Source organism: Chlorocebus sabaeus, chromosome 18, assembly GCF_047675955.1.
Source record: "Chlorocebus sabaeus isolate Y175 chromosome 18, mChlSab1.0.hap1, whole genome shotgun sequence".
NCBI classification, from domain to species: domain Eukaryota; kingdom Metazoa; phylum Chordata; class Mammalia; order Primates; family Cercopithecidae; genus Chlorocebus; species Chlorocebus sabaeus.
Genome location: NC_132921.1, coordinates 5,647,501 through 5,669,273, shown reverse-complemented (window position 1 = coordinate 5,669,273; position 21,773 = coordinate 5,647,501). Strand labels below are relative to the sequence as shown.

At 37.6% G+C, this 21,773-nt stretch overlaps 1 protein-coding gene across 2 annotated transcripts in view; it reads left to right on the top strand.

The window, feature by feature from the left end:
- The window catches only part of ZNF407 (zinc finger protein 407), a 461,011-nt gene that overhangs the window by 163,166 nt on the left and 276,072 nt on the right, over positions 1-21,773 (top strand). For both annotated transcript variants that reach the window (XM_008013765.3, XM_073006236.1), the window contains one exon: positions 7,468-7,542. In XM_008013765.3, coding sequence (XP_008011956.3) covers positions 7,468-7,542 — 75 coding nt within the window. The remainder of the gene's footprint in view (positions 1-7,467; positions 7,543-21,773) is intronic.

The following is a 21,773-nucleotide window of genomic DNA, read 5'->3' as shown; positions in this document are numbered from 1 at the left end:
AACATACATAGGTGATGTTCTTGCGAAAAATGTTTAAACTGAATCAAATCATGAGGAAACAATCAGACATACCATATGTGGGAGATTATTGTAAGTTAGGTTGCTCAGAATTTTTGTCACTATACAAATAAAGAAAACGAGGGTAGTTGTAGATGGAAAGAGACCAAGGAGACATAACGAAGCACAGTGTGTGTGTCTTACAGACTATGTAGTAGATATTACTGAATCAGTATTTTCTTGAGTGTGATCTTGATCCACAATGGGTAGAAAAATGTCTTTCTTTGGAGTTGTATGCTGAAGTTTTAGGGGAAAAGTATCATCTCAGTAACTTACTTTAAGATGCCTTAAAGAAAAAGTACGTATTAATACATTCCTAGTGAGAGAGAGAGCAAGTAAGCAGGCGTCCCAAAACGTTAATGATGAACTGGTTTGGAGAGGGTGCAAGTATTTCATATATTGCCTTTTCAACTTTTCCAAGTCTTAACTTTTTTTCAAGAAAGAAGCTAAGAAAAAGAACAGTTCACAATTAAAAAATAAAAGTGTGATAGATAAAAGGATAAACTGTAAACATAAAATTAGATATGAAGTTGTTTATCAAAGCTTTGTAAAATAATTATTCATCCTTTCTGCCTGCTAGGATTGTTGCTGGAAAGTTTCTACTTGGATTATTATTAGTTTTCTTTACCTGTTTTTCCCATGTCAGTATTATCTATTGCACTCTACCCTTCACACCCATCTTTTTTTTTTTTTTTTTTTTTTGAGACGGAGTCTCGCTCTGTCACCCAGGCTGGAGTGCAGTGGCCCGCTCTCTGCTCACTGCAAGCTCCGCCTCCCGGGTTCGCGCAATTCTCCTGCCTCAGCCTCCCGAGCAGCTGGGACTACAGGCGCCCGCCACCTCGCCCGGCTTATTTTTTTGTATTTTTAGTAGAGACGGGGTTTCACCATGTTAGCCAGGATGGTCTCGATCTCCTGACCTCGTGATCCGCCCGTCTCGGCCTCCCAAAGTGCTGGGACTACAGGCTTGAGCCACCGCGCCCGGCCCAACACACACCCATCTTTTTCTGCTCCCGTCAGAACAGTGTTGGTGAGAGTATCCTGACACAACCGTAACTTGGATACAATGTTTAGTTCATAGTTTAACTGTGTTACATAGCTAGCCATCAAATGGTTATTTAAATTATTCGTGACTGGTTCTTGGACTGAATCAGTACTTTGTAGCTAAATATCTGATGATGTCAACTGCAAGTATGTAGTAATCTAAATAGACATTATCACATAGTTTCTCAGATATTTGTCAGTTCCCACATATATTTTTTCTTATAGTTTCTTATATTTGAATCAGAAGTTCAAAACCAGTCCTCATACTCGACACCAACTTTACCATGCTCTGAATGCTTGTGTCTCTCCAAAATTCACGTTTATACCTGTATTAGGCTGTTCTTACATTGCTATAATGAAATACCTGACGCTGAGTAATTTATAAAGAAAGGAGGTTTAACTGGCTCCTGGTTCTGCAGGTTGTAGAGGAAGCATCGTCCTGGCAGCTGCTTGGCTTCCAGGGAGACCTCCAGGAACTTACAGTTATGGCAGAAAGTGACAGCAGGGTGACATGTCTCACATTGCTGGAGCAGGAGCAAGAGAGAGAGGACGGAGGTGTTACACACTTTTAAACAACCAGATCTTGCGAGCTCTCACTATCGTGAGGACGGTACCAGGAGGCCGACGCTAAACCACTCGTTAGAAATCTGCCTCCATGACCAATCACCACCCACCAGACCCCACCTTTAACATTGGGGGTCACAATTCAGCATGAGCTTCGGGTGGGAACGCAGATGCAAACCATATCAATACCTAATCCCTAGTGCAATAGTATTAAGAGTTGGGGCCTTTGGGAGCTGATTTTGGGAGAGCAGAGCCTTTGTGAATGGGATTAGTGTCCTTACAAGAAAGGCTTAAGGGAACCTGTTTGCCTCTTCTGCCTTGTGTGGACACATAGAAGACGCCCTGTGAGGAACAGGCCCTCATTACACTCTGAATCTCCTGGTACTTTGATCTTGGACCTTCCAGCCTCCAGAACTGTAAGCAGTAAATGTCTGTTCTTTATAACTTATCCAGTCTAAGGTATTTTGTTGTGGAAGCCCTGACTGAGTAATGTAAGCATTTTCTAAATTGTTTCCTGAAGACACAGTTCTAGTAGATGTTTTCTATGACAAATATTTAGTGGTCCGATAAGGTTAGAAAATATTATACAGATCTCCTATTTCTTTCCATTTCACCATGCTAAACAGCACATACATGACTGAGAAGTCTATAGAACTTAACTTTTTTTTTTTTTTTGGAGATGGAGTCTCGCTCTGTCACCCAGGCTGGAGTGCAGTGGTGCAGTGGCGTGACCTCGACTCACCGCAGGCTCCGCCTCCTGGGTTCACACCATTCTCCTGCCTCAGCCTCCCGAGTAGCTAGGACTACAGGCGCCCACCACCATGCCGGGCTAAGTTTTTGTATTTTTAATAGAGACAGGGTTTCACTGTATTAGTCAGGATGGTCTCGATCTCCTGACCTTTGTATCCTCCTGCCTAGGCCTCTCAAAGTGATAGGATTACAGGTATGAGCCACCGCGCCTGGCCAGAGCTTAACCTTTTTAACCTAGTGTTATCCAAACTCATTTGAAAATTCTCCCTACCCCTACTTTTTGGTACCATTTCTGTTGTCATCCTGAAGAACAGTCAACCATAGGAACCTGTTTGGCACAAGAGAAACGCAGCCAAAGCCCCATGCAGTAAAAAATCCAAGTGTAGGTTTTGACTCCTCAAAAACATAACTACTGATAGCCTGCTGTCAATCAGAAGCCTTACCAATAAGAGGAACTGTAGATTAACACATTCTGTGTATGTATTATATGCTGTGTTCTTACAATAAAAGAAGTTAGAGGAAACGTTAAGATAATCATAAGGAAGAAAATGTGTATATTTAGTATTCTTTAAGTGGCAGTGGCTCATCATAAAGGACTTCATCCTTTTGATCGTCACATTGAGTGGGCTGAGGAGTAGGAGGGAGGTTGGCCTTACTGTGTCAAGGGTGGCAGAGGTGGAAGAAGATCGTAGTAGAAGTGGACTCGGGCCGTTCAGACTCATGTTGTTCAAGGGTCAGCTGAGCTGTATGTACTTTAGTGGATGAGTTACATCATCTGCCATGACTCTCAAATTGAAATAATGTTATAGTGATAAACCTAACGGACTGAAGAAACAGGTCTTTATTATATGGTGTATAGTGTACAAGAATTTATTATGAAATAATGCTAAAATAAGAGGTTTTTTTTTTTTTTTTTTTTTTTTTAAACTGGAATGTAGGCATTACTACTGCATTGCTCTTTTTACACCAAAATAAGTTGTACTGTATTAGGCATTTACATTGATTGCAAGTCAATCAATATTTTAAAAACATTATTATTTTTTATTTAAAGGTATTCCTTCAGATGATTAGATGCTTGCAAATGGATGACTTGAGCAACAGCAGTTCTAGCGTGGGTCTTGGCCTCGAGCGGCGGAGTTGGCCTCCTGTTCCACAGGCCTCTGGGATGCTCAGTAGACTTCCTTATGAGCATGTCCCAGACCCATCTCCTTCAAAACAGCTCGATTTCTCTTAAGCCAAAAATGGATCATTTATTTGATTTCTCTTTCAGACTCTATATCCAATCCATAGAGAAATTTGGTTAGCTCTGATTACAAATATATATCCCAAATCTGACCACGTCTTCACTGCTAGCCTTTGTCCAGGTCACTATCATTTTGCCTGGATTATTCCAAGAGACTGTTGATCTCTCTCTCTCTCTCTCTCTCTCTCACACACACACACACACACTCAAAACAGAACAGACAGGAGTGCTATTGAAATGGAAGTTGAGGCTAGGTGTGGTGGCTTACACCTGTAATCCCAGGACTTTGGGACTTCCAGGCAGGAGGATTCCTTGAGACCTGGAGTTTGAGTCCAACTTGGGCTTGGGCAACATAGTGAGACCCCTGTCTCTACAAAAAAAGTTTAATTAGCCAGGCCTGGTGGCACATGGCTTTAGTCCCAGCTACTGGGAAAGCTAAGGTGTGAGGATCCCTTGAGCCCTGGATTTTGAGATTACAGTGAGCTATTTTTAAAAAATAATTAAAAAAGTAAGTTGGACAAGTGACTCCTCTGTTCAGATACCTGAGATGGCTTTTCTTCTCACTCAGAATAAAAACTGAGGCTATTGTGGCCTTCATTGTTGCCATTCTCACCTGCCCTCTTTTTTCTAACGTCCCTGGATGGGACTGTCCTCCTCCCCACTTACCAGCCCCCAGGTTTATGCTCCCACGTCACTGCTGTGAGAATGAATTGAGACTCTGCCTTCAGAGGTCTGTGATTGTGCTCTCTCCTGCTGGGGTTGCAGGTCCTTATACCTTGGCAGGCCACGTGCCTTCATCCTCTTCACTCACAGGTCTCATTCCTGAGCCACCCAAATGTAGAATTTCAACCCCTTGCTGACATTTTAAGATCCTTGTTCTCTAATTTATTCTCCAACCACTTGACACTGCTTAATATGATACATATTTTACTGGGTTTTTTTGTTTGTTTGTTTTTTCTTGTTGTCTGTGTCTCTCACTAGGTTGTACATTTTTTGAGGGCAGGGACTTTTATTTGTTTTAGTCACCTGTGCATCACAGCTGCCAAGAACTGTTCTTGCATAATAGTAGATCTTTAAGTAATAAATATGTAAATTAAATGCATGTGTGAATGACTAGCACTGTCCACAGAGGAGTGGCTCAAGCTTAGTGTCAGTGCATCCCGTTGATAAGCCACAGGTTGTTGAGAATGCTCCGGGAAGGCATGACTCGAACGGTCTGGTTTTTCTCATAGGTGCGGGACCCCTTCACAGCTAGCACATAGTAAGTGATCAGTAAACGTGATGAAACAGGGAGTGAAGGTATGAAAGAATGAGGGTTTATGGGGAGCAAGCCATGTCAATTGGCTAGCTTTCAGATTTGCCATCATTTCTGTTTTATTTCTGGTGATATCTAGATTATGTATATATATATTTGAAAGTTATGTTAAAAATTTTAAAACAATAATGTTACAGTGTTAGTGTAGGAGTAGCCTACATTCAGTAACCACATATGACTGTCAATATTATGTGCATATGGGTCAGTAATTTAATGCTGGTCATGCTTGGCTTATATATGTTTTTTAACGGAGGATGATTTTGAGCCTTTTACATTATTTATACTTTAAGCCAAATTGAAAGAATTAGTACTTCTTTTTAAGTCCAGTGTTGGTTGAATAAATATTTTGCATTTGAACACAATTGAGCTGTGTTACAGTATTAAAACTTTTTCCGTTTTTCTCCATTATAATAAAAATTATCATTTCACTAAATACTCAGCACTGGAGACATTCAGCACGCATTAGGACATTATATCAGGCAAAAGCTTTTTCTCCCTGTTTACTCTAGTTTCTTTCCCTGTGCCATGTAATATTTTTGCTTCAATTCTTAAAACCTAAATATTTTAATTAATAATTTTGTTTTCTCTTAAAAACTGCACTGTGGATTCTAAGTTCAGATCTCTTCAGTTATACTTGGTCATGTGAATAAGCTGTGCGTTGCAGCTTTGGGTTTTTAACCTTTGCTCTTTGCTATTAGCTTTATGTTTTTTTAATTATAGGACAATGGAGGACAGTAGGGAAGTTATGACTTAAATTTACTTATTATTACTGGTTCTTTTTTAAGGAATGAAAAATGTTATTTTGTCAAAATCAAGCAGAAACAAATACAGAATTTTTGTGCTTTTTTTTTTTTTTTTTTTGCTCAGCTTTTAATATTACCAGTTTTTTAATATGTGATAATTTAATTTTAGTGATTGATGTTGGTACCAGTTATTTATAGTTGTAAAGTGTGTATTGACCATAGTTGTTATTACCTAATATTTAAGTAGAATGATTGTTATTTTCAGTGCATATAAGTGCATTATTTGGATAAAGAAGTCATGGTCATTTGGCCTTAAACCTGAGATTCTATAATATTATATGAAATTAAACAAAATAAATTAGACATCAAAAGAAAAGAAGCATTTTTTTAGAAGTCGTTTTGCTTTTGGCTTTTGTCACAAGTCTTTTCTGCAAGGATATAGTACTTTACAGTCTTACGTTGCTCATTTGTGCAAACATGTCCAGATGAATTCAGTGTTTAATGTTGAGAATCTTATAACATGCCAATTTGATTTGTAGCTCTTCATATCATAGAATGCTAATTAAAATCATATTTTTGCATATGTCATGTCTTTCATGTACATATGCAAATAGATTCTGTTGCCTTTCAGCTATTAGTAATTAACTTTATGAAGGACAGCTGTAATACATAATTAACAAAAATGTTTGCAAGCCCTTTTACGCTGAAAGTTACAACAGTAAATTTTCTTTCTGCTTATCCAGAGAGCCGTTTTAGTTTTGATGCTTCTGAATGTCTCTGATCTAAATTGTTTTAAATAATCACATGATGTAATTAAATTGATACTGCACTGTGTTCAGGGGTAGAATGGCGTTCATGTACTGCTGATTCCTGTCCAGTTCATATTTATGTCAACAAAATTGAATTAAGCTGATTTGTGTATAAAATAAGATAGTATGTCAGGTAATACTTTTTGTTTGTTTTAGTTATTGATATCTAGGTACTTCAATACAATTTTTTTTGTGCTATAGATACAGTAAATATTTATTATTTTTAAAAACCTCTCTTCAAGTTATTACCCTGTTTTTAAGGAAGCTCCATGAAAGCCATTCTTTTTCTCTTTTATGGTCCTTTAAATATTTAATAAAATGACATTTTCTCAAACTCATTTCCTGATTGAAGTGTGTGATGACCTCGGGGCTGTGCATGTTATACTGAGGTATTGCTTCATCCTTCTGACCACCTGGAAGTGAAGACAGGGATTGAAGAACTACAATCATTGTGCTCTTTTGCTCACTGTTAGGGTATCCAAGACGAAAATGAACCAGTCAATTTAGATGTAGACTTCTTTTGAAGTCCTACAATATATTTAATCTCTATGCAAGCTTTGGTGTAGCAAGAGTGCCACTGTAATATGCTTTTTATGCTATGTTTGCATATAGATATTATTATTATTTTTTTTAATTTATTTATTATTATTAAACTTCAAGTTGTAGGGTACATGTGCACAACGTGCAGGTTTGCTACATATGTATACTTGTGCCATGTTGGTGTGCTGCACCCATCAACTCGTCATTTATATCAGGTATAACTCCCAATGCAATCCCTCCCCCCTCCCCCCTCCCCATGATAGGCCCCGGTGTGTGATGTTCCCCTTCCCGAGTCCAAGTGATCTCATTGTTCAGTTCCCAGATATTATTCTTAAGTACTTTTTGTACAGATTTCTTGCAGAGAGTCAAGTTTTAGTTTTATAATTACCTTTATTTATTTTTTAGGGTTGCTTTTGTGATGAAGAAGCACTTAAATACTCATTTACTAGGCAAGCATGGAGTTGGCACCCCAAAAGAAAGGTAATTTTCATTTTTTTCTCATTTAAAAATACAATTTGATTTTTATTTTAGGCTTTATTTAATGACATGACTTCTAGAATTTTTTTTCACGTCAGTTCATCATGTTTCTATTTGTGGTACTCTTTTGTCGAATATCATATTTTATGCCATCGTTTCACAAAAATTTAACATATTTTAATTAAAATGAGTCTAGAAGTAGTTGAAAGCATTTGGAGGACTTTGAATTTGTGAAACAACCTTGAAATACTAGAAGAATTAAATTGGAGGGAATTACCTTCTGAAAATGCATTTGAGTGTGCTAAAACAAATATGTAAAACTCAACTTTGTTTTATTATATATTCTTATTTTGAGGTTTTAAAATAACAGTTTTGAATTCTTACTGTAGACTTAAAGGTTGCTGATATTAAAAAGAAATATATCTTGTGTCATCCCCCAAATAATACTACAGTTGCCATGTCATGAAAAATAACACTACAATTACTATGTCATCAACTGCCAGGTTTTCTTTTTTCTTGCTACTGTATCATAATTAGCTTCATCACATAGACTTAATTATATTAGGTGAACTGAAATATAGCAGTGTCAGCTACCAGGTGAACATGGCTACTTCTGATATTTTAAATCTTTAAAATGTGCAGCTCACTCAAAACTAACGTGAGCACTGGCAATTTCCTTAAAGTCAGGATAGATTTTCAGTCCCCCTCAGATTCTCCAAAGTAGGATCCAAAATTCTACAGATACCCTCAGAAATTTTAGTTTTTTTAATACTGTTTTCAAAGGTCAATTGTGGTGCAATTTTTTCAGTTACTCTGAAGCCTGAGGTCTTCAGTCATATTTGTAAATATTTAATAGTCTTTTTAAAAATATAAAATGCTCTTAGCAGTATTTTCTCTGTTTATGGGAACTTAAGTTGACCTTTCTGTCAGGCATATTGTTTTCTTTAGTATAGTAGTATGGGCACAGACTGCTACTGAGTCAAAATTTTTGGATCTTGGGATGTCTCCTTTGCACCCATATGTTTGATTTCCTCTTTCTCTGTTTCTCTCTCTCTCTCTCTTTCTTTCTCTCTCTTTCTTTCTTTCCCTGCCTCCCCCCTCCCTCCCTTCCCTTCCCTTCCCTTCCCTTCCCCTCCCTCCCTCCCTCCTTCTTTCCCTCCTTCCCTTCCCTTCCCTTCCCTTCCCTTCCCTTCCCTTCCCTTCCCTTCCCTTCCCTTCCCTTCCCTTCCCTCCCCTCCCCTCCCCTCCCCTCCCCTCCCCTCCCCTCCTCTCCCCTCTTTCCTTTCTTTCTTTCGGTTTGAGATGGAGTCTCGCTCTGTCACTCAGGCTGGAGTGCAGTGGCGCATGTTGGCTCACTGCAAGCTCCACCTCCCGGGTTCACACCATTCTCCTGCCTCAGCCTCCCAAGTAGCTGGGACTACAGGCGCCTGCCACCGTGCCTGGCTAATTTTTTATATTTTTAGTAGAGACGGGGTTTCACCGTGTTGACCAGGATGGTCTCAATATCCTGACCTCGTGATCAGCCTACCTCCGTCTCGCAAAGTGCTGGGATTACAGACTTGAGCCACCATGCCCAGCCGATTTCCCGTATCTTTCTTTGTAACATTGTATTTAATAATTGCAGCCAAAATACATGCATTGAATGTGTCAGGGATGGATTATTCTTGAAATTTAAAAGGATGCTATATTTTTAAAAGAATAATTTGGGACATGTCAAAGTTATTTTTCATAAGTGTTGTTTAAGTATGTAGAAACAGAACATATTTGTAATTGCTATGTTTTCATTGCTTTCACATGCATTATCTCAGTTAATCCTTCTTTGACCTTATTAGCAGTTCATTATTATTCCAGTTGTATAGATCTAAGGACTGAGCCTAGAAAATACAATAATAATTTATTCAATATCTCATAAATAATAAATGATTGAACTGTTACTTTTCTGGCTCTGATTTCAAAATAAATTTGAATGAAAGCAGTCGAGATTGTTTAAGTAGTAAAAAGAAAATATTCCCAACTGTATTTTTAAATAGTATACATTTTTAATTTAACTATGTCATTTTGGTTTTTACTTAGAAGTTTTTTAAAAATTGAAGAATTGTTCATATTGTTTCACAGGGAAAAATTGATCTCCCCATATATGTGTGTGTATGTATATATGTTCATGTATTAAACACCTTAAAATACTAGACATACCCTATATATTATGAATTCGAGAACCAAAAATTTATTTATTTGTTTATTTTCATTTACCCTTTTCGTTACATTCCAGGATACTTTTTTTTTCTTTTATTTAATATTTATATCTGTCCTGAATACATAAAGGGAGATTAAAACTGAGGCAGGAGAAAGATTGGATTTCTCCCCTCTGGCACATGGTAAGCTCTTCTCAGGTACTGACACTGTTTTTGTCCTCACATCAAGAAATGAATCTCAAATGGGGAAGCACACCCACCATGTGGATCGGTACCTTTTAAGTACTCCAAGCAGCAACACTCTTCTAAACCAAACATCTTTGATTGAATTGTTTTTCCTTGTAAAAATTCCTTGAGAGGACTTCTTGTTTTTGACGTCTGCTTATATGGCACTGTTTCCTGTTACAGAGAAATACTACACGGGAATGCCAGGGCCCCAGCAGTAGTATAATTTTCCAGTAGACACCTGTAGCTAGAGCAAATCAAGATTTCAGTGGTGTAATCTAGAGCCAGCAATGCCAGTCTCCTCGTTTCCATTTCCTGCCTGCCTTCTGGTGGTTTTAGGAAGCAAACCCTTCATCAGCATGCTGAACCATCAGTCTGGGCATAACCGTTCTCTAAATTAAGTTAAACATTTTTCTTACCTATTTAAAGCATTAAAGCCTTGGTTATACTTTTGCAAGCTTGCTGTATTTTAATTTCTCCAGGACAATATAATAAGTTTTAAAAAATGTTTTGAATTTGATTCTCCACTCTAATGCATTGCATATTATAGCAAATAGTAATAGAGGTTAGCTAAATAGGCTGTGACAATTAAATTAATAATGCATTTTGTTTGCAAGTATTTAGGCCTTGTGCTTTGACTGATATATGCAAAAATTATAATTTATTAAAAACAAATCCATATGCTTGTACTATAAAGTTTGATGATCCAATAAATTTTGTCAGCATGACTGTCATTAGAAACAGAAAACTAAATTATTTCAAATATTTTCTTTGAGACTCTGTGAACACCTGAGTGATGGCTTGTGTAAGATTATACTTTTTTGTTCCTACATCTGCATTAAATTATTTTAGTATAGTATCCTACAGTATTTCTGAAATCCTACACACTTAAATTCAAACAATTACATATAACCACATTCAAATCACATTCTAAAATAATAAACTCCAGTTAACTTGCGAGTTCATTTGAAAGTATTCCCTATTTTAAATGAGTAATTCTCTTTGTGGTATAAGTAAGCCAAAGCATCTTTATGACTCTTTGAATTCACTAATAGTAATCTAGAAAACGAGCTTATCTACAATTATCACAATTGGAACAGCCATACTAAGTATATCTTCTGTGAAAGCCAGGTGCAATTACAATGGAAGTGGATGGTATTAGTTGTTCAGTGCTGGAAATCAGCTGGGCTTTGAATGACTGTAAATAGGAGGACAGGGAAATGATTCGTGTAGAGTTTTGCATCTGATCCGTTGCTTTTGTGGTGTCAGAGATGCTGTCAGGACATATCTCCACTGGCAGTGTCTCAAGAAGGCTGATAAACTCAGAAAACTACCAAAGAAGAATTTAAAATTAGATGAGTGTATCATAAAGTATAAGCATTAAATAATTTCATAACCCAGGAAAAGTACTTGTGTTTTTACTGGTGAATATTCAGATCAGAACCTTACGTATTTCTTCCAGTGCAGCCATTTTTGTCGGCGTCTGTGAAGTTTCCTACCCTCAGTGCACTGTTGTTAGCATAGCTGTTGGGTGTGTTCGGACTGCTGGGTTTGGCTCAAGGTTTGTAGGTATTTTTGCTTAGGCTAAGATTTTCTCTGAGGTTCTCCAGATTACTGAGCCCTGAAATTTGTGCTGGCCTCTCCCCTTTTATGATACATTTGGGATTTGGGGTTAGCTGTCTTTCTTTTAGCAGCTACATTGATCTTACTGATGAGTCGAATCTTTACCCCAACTAATGTAATTGCGGGGAGATGTCCTGGAGCCCGGATGCTTGTTCTGATTCCTTTGAAGCCACTATAATAGGACATGGCATTGTGCGGGTCTTTTGGAGACTCTTGGCTCCTTTTTCTCTATTTTCTCAAAAACTTGGATATTTATAAGTTGAAGTGGTATAAAAGCATCATTGCTTTCTATTTTTCCAGCTTAAACAGGAGCGTCACCTTTTTTTATGAAACATGAAAATATCTGAAACAGCAGCACCCGTGAAAAAGCGCATGCACCTGTCACGCACATATCACTCACATGTCACCCACATGGCATACACGGAATGCACATGGCATGCACGTCACTCACATGGCATGCATATGGCACACACGGCACACATGTCACTTACATGGCATGCATATGTGACATGTCACGTCACGTCACATATGGCACATACATGGCATACACGTCACATGGCACACACGGAAACCCACATGGCATTAAAACATGGCACACGGCACGCCATGCACACGACACATGTCACATGTCACAGGCACATACATGGCACTCACATGGCACATACATGTCACACGGTGCACACAGCATGTACATGGTATGCACATGTCACTCACTTGGCACACACATGCCACATGGCACACGTCACTGCACGCACATCACATGTCACACAAGGCACGTACATGTCACACGTCACTCACATTGCATGTCACATGCCACACATGGCACATGTCACGTCATATGCCACACATGGCACACACGTCACACACACGTCACATGGCACACGTCACACACACGTCACATGGCACACACGTCACGTCACACACATGGCCTGCACGTCACACATGGCACACACGGCACACACCATACACACATCACATGACACGACACATCACATGTCACACACTTGTCATGTCATGCACATGGCACATGCCACATGTCACCCACATGGCATACAACACATGTACATGGCATGCACTTGTCACTCACATGACTTGCATATGGCACACATGGCACACACGTCACTCACATGGCACATATATGTCATGTCACACACGTCACATATCACACACATGACACGTGGCACACATGGCACTCACATAACACTCACATGGCACACACATTATGTGTGCGGTTGTGAGTGATGCTTCAGAGTTATTTAGAAGCTTAGATGCTGTTCTGTGAGAAAAACCATGCGTTTATGGAAATCGTGAGGAACTTATAGGGGAACAGATTAAATTATTTCCTATTAGAAGATATTCTGTTTATCATATGTGATTTATCTCCTAAGTCACAGTTGTCACTCTTTTCCACTTTAAAGAAGTAACTTCTAAGTTGTTCTTGTTGCATATATTTTATTTTATTAAAGGGAAAACAGTTTTCCTCTATGACTCCATAGTAAATTTCTATAAGGTAAATACTGTTTTATCATTGAAATGGGTGATTTATTCTAATGGATGTGTTGTGATAGTGTCTTCTGACTGATATGTTCTTCATGGGTTCCTTCTGGAATATTTTTTGTAAAACTTTTCAGTCACCTGTGTGTCGAGGCTTCAGGCTCTCCCCTTTACCCACTACGTATTAATCTTTCCCTTATTTCTTCTTTTCTGTCCATAGTTAGGAATATTTTTTCTTTTTCTTTTGTTTTTCCCATGAGGGCCAATTTAGGAAAAATAAAATGTTTATGGGCTTCTCTCCACCTTAAAAAATATTTACACAAGGAATAATTCTGTTGGGCTAACGTGGAGGAAAACATGTCAGTTCTTTCCATTCTGGGTTGCTTATTTTCTTGAGTGGGGAAGAGGGTTATATTTTGATGATGTACTGCTTTTACATGAGCTGGGAACTCTTTGGTTTTTCATTTTTTCCATCTCTTAACCTGTAAACCGTTAAATATAAATAGTATCTATGATCACATGACCTGGTTTTATTGTAAAAAAGTAGGATTTTTTTTGTTTTTTGGAGACAGTGTTTCTCTCTTGTTGCCCAGGCTGGAATGCAGTGGTGTGATATTGGCTCACTGCGACCTCCGCCTCCTGGGTTCAAGTGATTCTCCTGCCTTAGGCTACTGAGTAGCTGGGATTACATGCACCCACCACCACACCCGGCTCATTTTTTGTATTTTTAGTAGAGACAGGGTTTCATCATGTTGGCCGACTGGTCTTGAACTCGTCACCTCAGGTGATCCACCTGCCTCGGCCACCCAAAGTGCAGGGATTACAGGTGTGAACCACCATGCCCAGCTGTAAAAGTAAAATTTAATAGTGTGATAGTCCTGCTAGGTAAATTTGTTCTACATGGGAAGATAGCTAGAAGTCTTATCAATTCATCTAAAGCCAAAGTGTTTAGTTTTAGAGAATTTCTCTTGTACTGTGTTTGCTAATAAACCAGCAATTTACTAAGGCACATGTGGAGATAGGAGATATGCCCTCATATCCCACCAAAGTTATCTTTCTGGGATTGGGAAGCATTTCTAAGTTCTATGGGTAATTCTGTGAGTAATGTAGATGATCTGTGGTTGCTTCGTCACCAATGTGTTATTACTAGCAATAATATTTTATAACTTCTGCTTTGTAAGTTTTGCAGGTGACAGTTAACAAAAGTCAGCATCTGTGCTGCAGAATCTCAGGATTGCAGCCGATACTTATGGCTCCTCTGCGGGGTGGAGAGCCCTCTCTTCAAGCTTCTCTCTTCGTTGGGTTCCTCAGCTCTTAGGAAACAATGTCACTGGCACTCCTGCATCAGTTACACAGTCAAATGTGACATAAAATATCCGGATTTCATGTGTTTGTCAGTTAATTTACTTTGATGTCATGATTACTTATTTCTTCAATTCATTTCTTAATATACTTTCAGTTTTAGCTTTCAGTTATTTCCATTGCTTAGAGAACTGCTTTTCTTCACTGCCTTGTTTCGTTTTCTTCTTTCCATAAATTGACTATGCTGATTTAGCACGGTTATGACAATGACTTAAATTTAAGACTGTTTTAAGAAGTAACCTTATAAAAGTTATATATTTATTGTAAAGATAGTATTTAGGAGGCTGTTCATGGAAATACAACTTTCTTTTAAGACTCAGAGGAATCATTTCTCTCTGGTCTTTATTCCAGAGAAAGTTGTACTTTTCTCTAACACGTTGTTAGCCTTTGATACTAGCAAATCATGTATATGATTGAGTTTTCCTCTTTACATTTACTGCTGGGAAGCTCATGGCCAAAACTGTGATCCATCTCTAGTGAGTAGGATGGCCTTAAAGGAATGCATTTTATTTACTACTGTTATTTCCAGTTTTATTTATTTTTTCCTTATGGGAAGTCCCATTTTATTTCAGCAATATATTTTAAAAACCTTCCATAAATCAAAGCTCATGTAATTCAAGGGCAGTTTTGCAATAGAAATTGTGTTTGAGTAAAACCAGTATTTTTCTGGAAGTGCATGTATCTTTAGCCATTTGGTTTTGGGGGCATTGTATTGAGCATTGTGCATCCCTGTGATTAGGTATATTTTAATTGTGCTTGCTGTGTTGCAGGAAACCGCTGTGCACTTCTGTGTAGTGCTCCAGTGGAGCTTTTTACTTCTCAGAATTATTTGTTTAAAAACATGCTTGCTTCTAAAGTTTGCTGAGCAGACCTGGTTAATAAGTACTCCCGAGGAAAGGAGAGGATTCCTTTCCTTTTATACCAGAGTCCTTGCTCTCTAGCTGTATAAAAAATACTGTTTCTTTTAGTGTATCTTGGTTGTCTTGGGAAAAAAAAACACCACCACAGTTTACTACTTTAGTAGAAATTATCATGATAGAGGTAGTGAATTTTTAAGTGTTAGTTGTGTATGTCACAGAAAGTAGTTTTTGTTTCTTGGTGCTTCTAAGATTCATTCCTTAATTTTAATCTAGGAAGTTTCTGTGTGTCCTGGATATTATTTTATTTATAAAGTAAATATAAAATATGAATATATAAAATAAATAAAGTATGATTTTATTAATAAACTTGAATATTATATGATTTTATTCTTTAGGAAATATTGATTATCATATAGTTATTTATCATATGTGACAAATAGAACTATTATTCGTGCTTAAGGGTTTTCGTGGGGGTGAATGATAATGGGGCAACTTGTTTGTTCACCTATTTATTCTCTCAATAAACATTTACTGCTAGGTTCTGAGACTTAGGCAGTCTATAGTGTTTGAAGATGACACAGCCTCTGTTCTCATGGACTTTAATCTTGGGGTTGATGTCACAGGTCAGGATAGAGAGGCAAGACATACGCAAAAGATAATTTTCGTAGGTGTAGACTGAGGATGTTGTTCCAGGGAGTGTCTGGGAGAGGCGCTACTTTAGGATGAGTGGTTAAGAAAGCTCCTCTCGAAGGGTGTTTGAAAGGTGGTTAGAGCAGTTCCACCAGAGAGCACATTTCAGGTTCCCTGGGAGGGGTGGGAGAGCTTGGTGTGTTTTGTTCCGGTGTGCCTTGAGCTGAGTGGCCTTGTGCACAGGGTTGGGAAGAGCGGTCTAAGGTAAAGAACTAAGAACCCAGAATTGTGTGCGTTATTTTAGGAAATGCTCACCAGTGAGGGTATTTCATTGGCAGAAGGGGGTGTAGTGGAGAGGAGAATATGGGCATGTCAGGATGAACCTGGGAACTGAGTTGGAATCCAGCAGAACAGGCCATGGCTACTGTGCCAGTCGTCTTTTCCTCTGTCTGTAAGAGAAAGCCAGAGAAGTTGAGAACTCCTTGGAACTGTAACTTTGACAGCGTGGAGTGCAGAGCCCAGGGAAGGAGCCTGGGCTGGTGGATTCACAGTGTTTCTGTGGCATTCGTCCTGGAACTCCACCTCCTTTTTCCTGGTTTACTGCCTGGTCTCTTCTCTTCCCCAGTCACTAATTTAGTTTCTTTCTCTTCAATTTCATATTGCAGACCAGCCTGCAGATAACCCTTTTCATCCTGTTTTATTTTGTTAAAATCTTTCCCTTACCTTTGTATCTGTGTTTTGTTTTGTTTTTTTCCCCCTGTACTTTTGTTCTACCTATTCTCCAATACTCTCATATAACATCCCACCTCTCGTGGTTGCAAGTCCAAATCATGTCTTTATTTCAAGTCCCAGTCTGACGCCCTGGCTGCTGTCTTCTGTGAGTGCTTTTCTTGTTTACTCTATCTCTAATTGATCTTCTTTTTCATCACATTCCCATGAAACATTAGAGAATAAAAGGTAATACATATGCTAATATGTGTTTAGATTAGAAATACCTTTATCTAATCCTTCCATCTCCCCAAAAAGAAACCAAAAGACTGTAATAATTCTGCGTACATTATAATTATGTTATTCAGTACCAGTTCAGTGAGTTATTAGGCCAGAGATACATGGTTAGTACACTTATAATCTTTACTAAAATGGCGATTATTTCATTCTCTTGCCTCTTATATAGAAATAAGATAAAACCGAATTCTGTAGAGATATTGAACTATACCTTTTGTAGTATGAACCTTCCAGTTGCCCTTGTGTGTAATAATACATTGTTGTCTGCTGTGATAAATTAATTTTTAAAGGATTTTTATTTTCTGCTACCATTTAGTCTAGTAGTTCACTCAGATTTGGGGTATAAGAATATCTGCCGTTTTTAAGTTTTTAAGAATTTAGGTGTTTTTCTTCAGTTGGCATCTAGAATATTTTTGGCCATTATTTCTTTTATTTCACTTAAATTACTTTTAGAACACTGGGGCTTATACAGCTGGACTCTGACTAAAATATGCCTTAAGCTCTTATCTTTAACTCCCAGTCATTGCCAGAATTAAAGAGAACAAAGACCTATATGTTCACTACAGTCTTCAATTATGCCTAATTACTAACTTTGATACAGTTTCATTATACAGTACTGACTTTTTGTGAGCAGTTCTTTATGATGTCTTGGTAGTTGCTTATAAAAGTCCAAATTAAAATTTTTCGTGAGGAATTTTCAGGAAACAGAATCTATCTGAAGTTATTTTTGTCAAGTTGCATCAAAGCAATTTGATCATTTTTATGAGAAACAAGATTTTTTTGTTTCATTATGCTACAGTGCTACGATAGGACAAAGGAAGTATTTACATAGGTTATTTCTACAACAGGGTTTCCCCCAGTTCTTGGTCGTAGGGCCACTTGCGTGATTGATCTATTGTGAGCTTCGAACAAAGGGATCCTCTACTAACACTGTGGTGTTTTCTCACACTTAGTACTCATAGGAGAAAACAAGCCGATGATTGATAATCCCATTATTTGACATCTTGATCTTGTGGTCATCCTCCGGTTCTGCAAGATGTCTGACTGTCATTTCCGTTATTCCTTTCGAGAGCGTTAAGGCACTGTTTGATATTTTTAAGATATTGCTACCTCCTTGGGTTGAATCATATGAACTTGACATTGACTATGCTAAAAACGGTCAAATATTGTTAATTTCATATGAGTCAAACTAATTTTATATAGAAATGTTTCTAGTATATGATGTCAATATAAAGATCTGCTTTTCAGGGAAATAACCCTTTCCATTGAGATTTAATTTAATCCAGTTTTTTTTATTGTTTTGTGAATAATGATTTCTTAGACATAGCATTGGGCAGTAAGCCTATCGTGGAAGAAGGCTGGTCAAAGTGAGATGAGAAGCAGTCTCACCTTGGTGAAATGTATCAGCTTTTGGTGAACCTGACATGAATTTATCGACACCGTCAGTATTTTCACTCACTGCCATTCAGAAAGCCATGGCTCCCTGTACTTCATTTTCAAGGCTCAGATTTTTTCTCACTTATTCTGTGATGCCTTTCCTAGATTCCATTCCAAATAGTCACATCTTACCACTTAGAATGCTGATTTAGCACCATTCTATTTTGCCTTCCTTTTAAAAAGGCGTTTGTCCTGTCTCCAGACTAGATGGTTAATTTCTTGAGGGCTGGTGTCAGCTTGTCTTTCCTGTCTGCGTGTTGAAGAAGGGGATTCACACTCAGTAAGTACTACTGGATTTAGGATACTAAAATCTTCATTGAGATTTTGGTTTTTCATGATGATCTTTTACTCAGCCTGTCTAATTTATGAGACACAGTCCCAGTAGTATTGCACCTTGCATGGTTCTATGGAACTTTATATGGCACTGCCACTTACCGAGTCACTCTCAAGTTCATCGTACTTAGAATGAATGTCATCTGTGATGCTGAGGACAACGTTTCCCCTCCTTGGTTGGCAGATTTTGGTGAAACGAATGTGATTTTATAGTTCTAAAATACAAAAACAATCATACTGTTTAAGTATGGAATTTTATCATTCTAAAGGTACTAATTTTTTAAAAAGACATTCAAGACATTTTTAGTTATGAAGTTCTAAATAATCTTTGTTTTGTTTTTTCATGCTAATCACACAGAGCAAAGGATTATGGGAAACAGCAGATTCAGCAGAACATGTAGATGAAAGTGTTTATTTAAATTAGACCCAAATTTTCTTTGAAGTTAATTAAAACAATAATTTCTCCTTTCATTGTCACTATGCAATGCATAGTGTTTAGAATGCCTTTTTCTCTTTTCCTATTTATGGTTATGCAATATGGGTATGCCTTATATTTTTGGCAACTAGATAGTGGCAGACTTATTTCTGGATAACAAGTCTTCTAAAACTTATGCCTTTTGCCTTTGAAAACATTATATTGTTAATATGATAATAAAATATTGAACATCAGGAGAAATTTTAATTAATGGCATGACCCCCATGCTTATTTTTAAAATTAATACTTACAATAATGACAATATATGAGCATATTTCAAAGTTTCAGTGTGTTCAAAAGAATATGAAAATATTCTTCTTTATTTTCAAACCAATTTCTTTATTGTTGGTTTTCTTAGCATTAACTCTTTTTCCTTAGCTGAAACAAAAAACAACTTTAAAACTTACATGGAACACAACTGTGTGAAATCAGTAAAAGCCAAGCTGCTCTGGTTGAAGCTGGAAGAGGGTCACAAAGACCATGTCAATTGTGGAGCAGTTTCTCCACGTCTCACAGAATCTATGAGGCACTTCGTCAGATTAAAGAAAATATCTTTTATATACGCACCTCTCCTCTCTTACTTATTTGCTATTGACTTTTATAGATTTAACATCCATAGCATTGTCTATTCCTAAGACATGAAACTTAAATTTCTGTAGATTATTTTGAACGGGCGTGTTCAGAGACCACTGTGACAGAGTTCTTAACTAGTGAGAGAACCCACAATGTGAATCTCAGTATTGTTTTATTAATTTTTCTTTACTCATTGTATGTTTCTAGAATATCTGAAGAAGTGATTAGAAACAAAACAGTTTTGTCAAAAGAATCCAACTGCTGGAGTTGGTGAAGATAAATAATAAAAAGTATTTTGGATATAATCATTGTTAGCTAGAAATACAAGTTTGGCATAAATCGATGTCTGGAGTGTAGTATTTCTAGTTTTCAGGTTTAGTGTTAAATTCACAAGTGTTTATTACTAAATGAATAAGTGTTTATTACTAAATGAATAAATAAGGTAGCTTTGTGGCTTGAGGCATGATCATGATTTCCCACATTCATAAATAAGATCCACACCATATGCTTGACATGTAAACAAAGAAAAAGGGATTTTTGAAATATTTAGTCCTTTAGTACAAAAACTACCCCATTTAGTAAAGGAGAAAAGTTTGTTTCTTGTTGGACGTTATGAATGTAAAGTGTGACTTTCAGCAAAAATGTAATTTGTTAGAAAATTATTAGTGTTTATTGTAAGATTTTATCTGAAATAACGGTGAAATAACTTGAGCAGCTATTCAACTCATTACTGTGATGAGAAGAGTTGGATTTGGACATTTTATTTTAGGAAGTATTTTTCTTCCTATAACTTGCAGTTGGCAGAAGAGGCAACATCAACTGACCGTGTTGTCAGGAAGCGTTTTCCTGGGAGGAAAGACCTTCTTAGAGGAGAAGGCCATGAGTCAGCATGTGCTGTTTGTAGAGGAGAGCAAGCCTTCTCAAATGGGGTGTCTCTCATGGAGGGAGAGCCACCGCCAGGCTTTCAGGCAGCTGACTTGCCCCTCACCTGTTAACCAGGACTTCATCAAGCTGCCGCCATCTGAGAAAGAAATGTTGATTAGCGCTGTCTTAGGAAATGGAGACATTTTGATAGAAAGTTGCCAGCTGCCAGGTGTGACATTGAGTCCAGAGAAGTTTCTCTCCGAAGCCTCTGGTGTTTGGTTTGTCACTGAGCTCTGCTTTAAGGCTGTTTTCCCTCCTTGTGAGAACAGTGGCAGAAGCTTGTGAGATCTGGCTGACCCGCCTTGCCTCGCCGCCGTGTGCGTGCTGTCAGCGCCTTCACATGTGTATTCTTCCAGCCAACTCCATCATCTGCATTGTCTACATTTTGGTGCCTTAGGTTGATGTTACCCAGTAATGACGTCCTGAAGACAGGCTGTGGAGTTCCTTTTTCTCTTTAGTGGCATAATTCGTAGCTTTATTAATGATCTTATATTTATAGAATCACTGAGGTTCTAAAGGGGTCACATAATTTTTTTTTTTTTTCCAGAAATACTACTTGACCAGCTTTTATGAGGGAAGGTCTATTCTACTGGGCTTTTTAAAGGCCTCTGTTCATATGCCTTGCAAGTGTCATTGGCTTACTTTATTTAATTTGTCCTAACGCTATGTAGCTTATTGCAGAATAACAGAATCATACAGTTTTGGATTTTAAGAGAACCTTTAAATTTCACGGATGTAAAAGTTTCAGAGAGAATTGCCCTAGATAACCTAAGTTATCAAATTTTTGGCAATTAAAAAATGGTCTATGGCTCCATATTTTGTAATATAACTTCATAACTTCACCATTTTTGGTACAAATGAACTATGATTTCATAGTTCTTTGGTAAAGCTATGCTTTCTCATGAGAGATCTTTTGGTAGAATTGTATACGATGCTTAATAACTTCTCAGCACTTTTAATTTTAGTAATTGGTGGCAAATTATGTGCAACCTAATACATTTATGAAAGTTAAATTTCCTCCCCTTTTAGGATGTTTTTTGGTAAAAGAGAATGTATAAAAAATAGGTAAGTCTGAATATATTTGTTTAAATGAACAAGAAA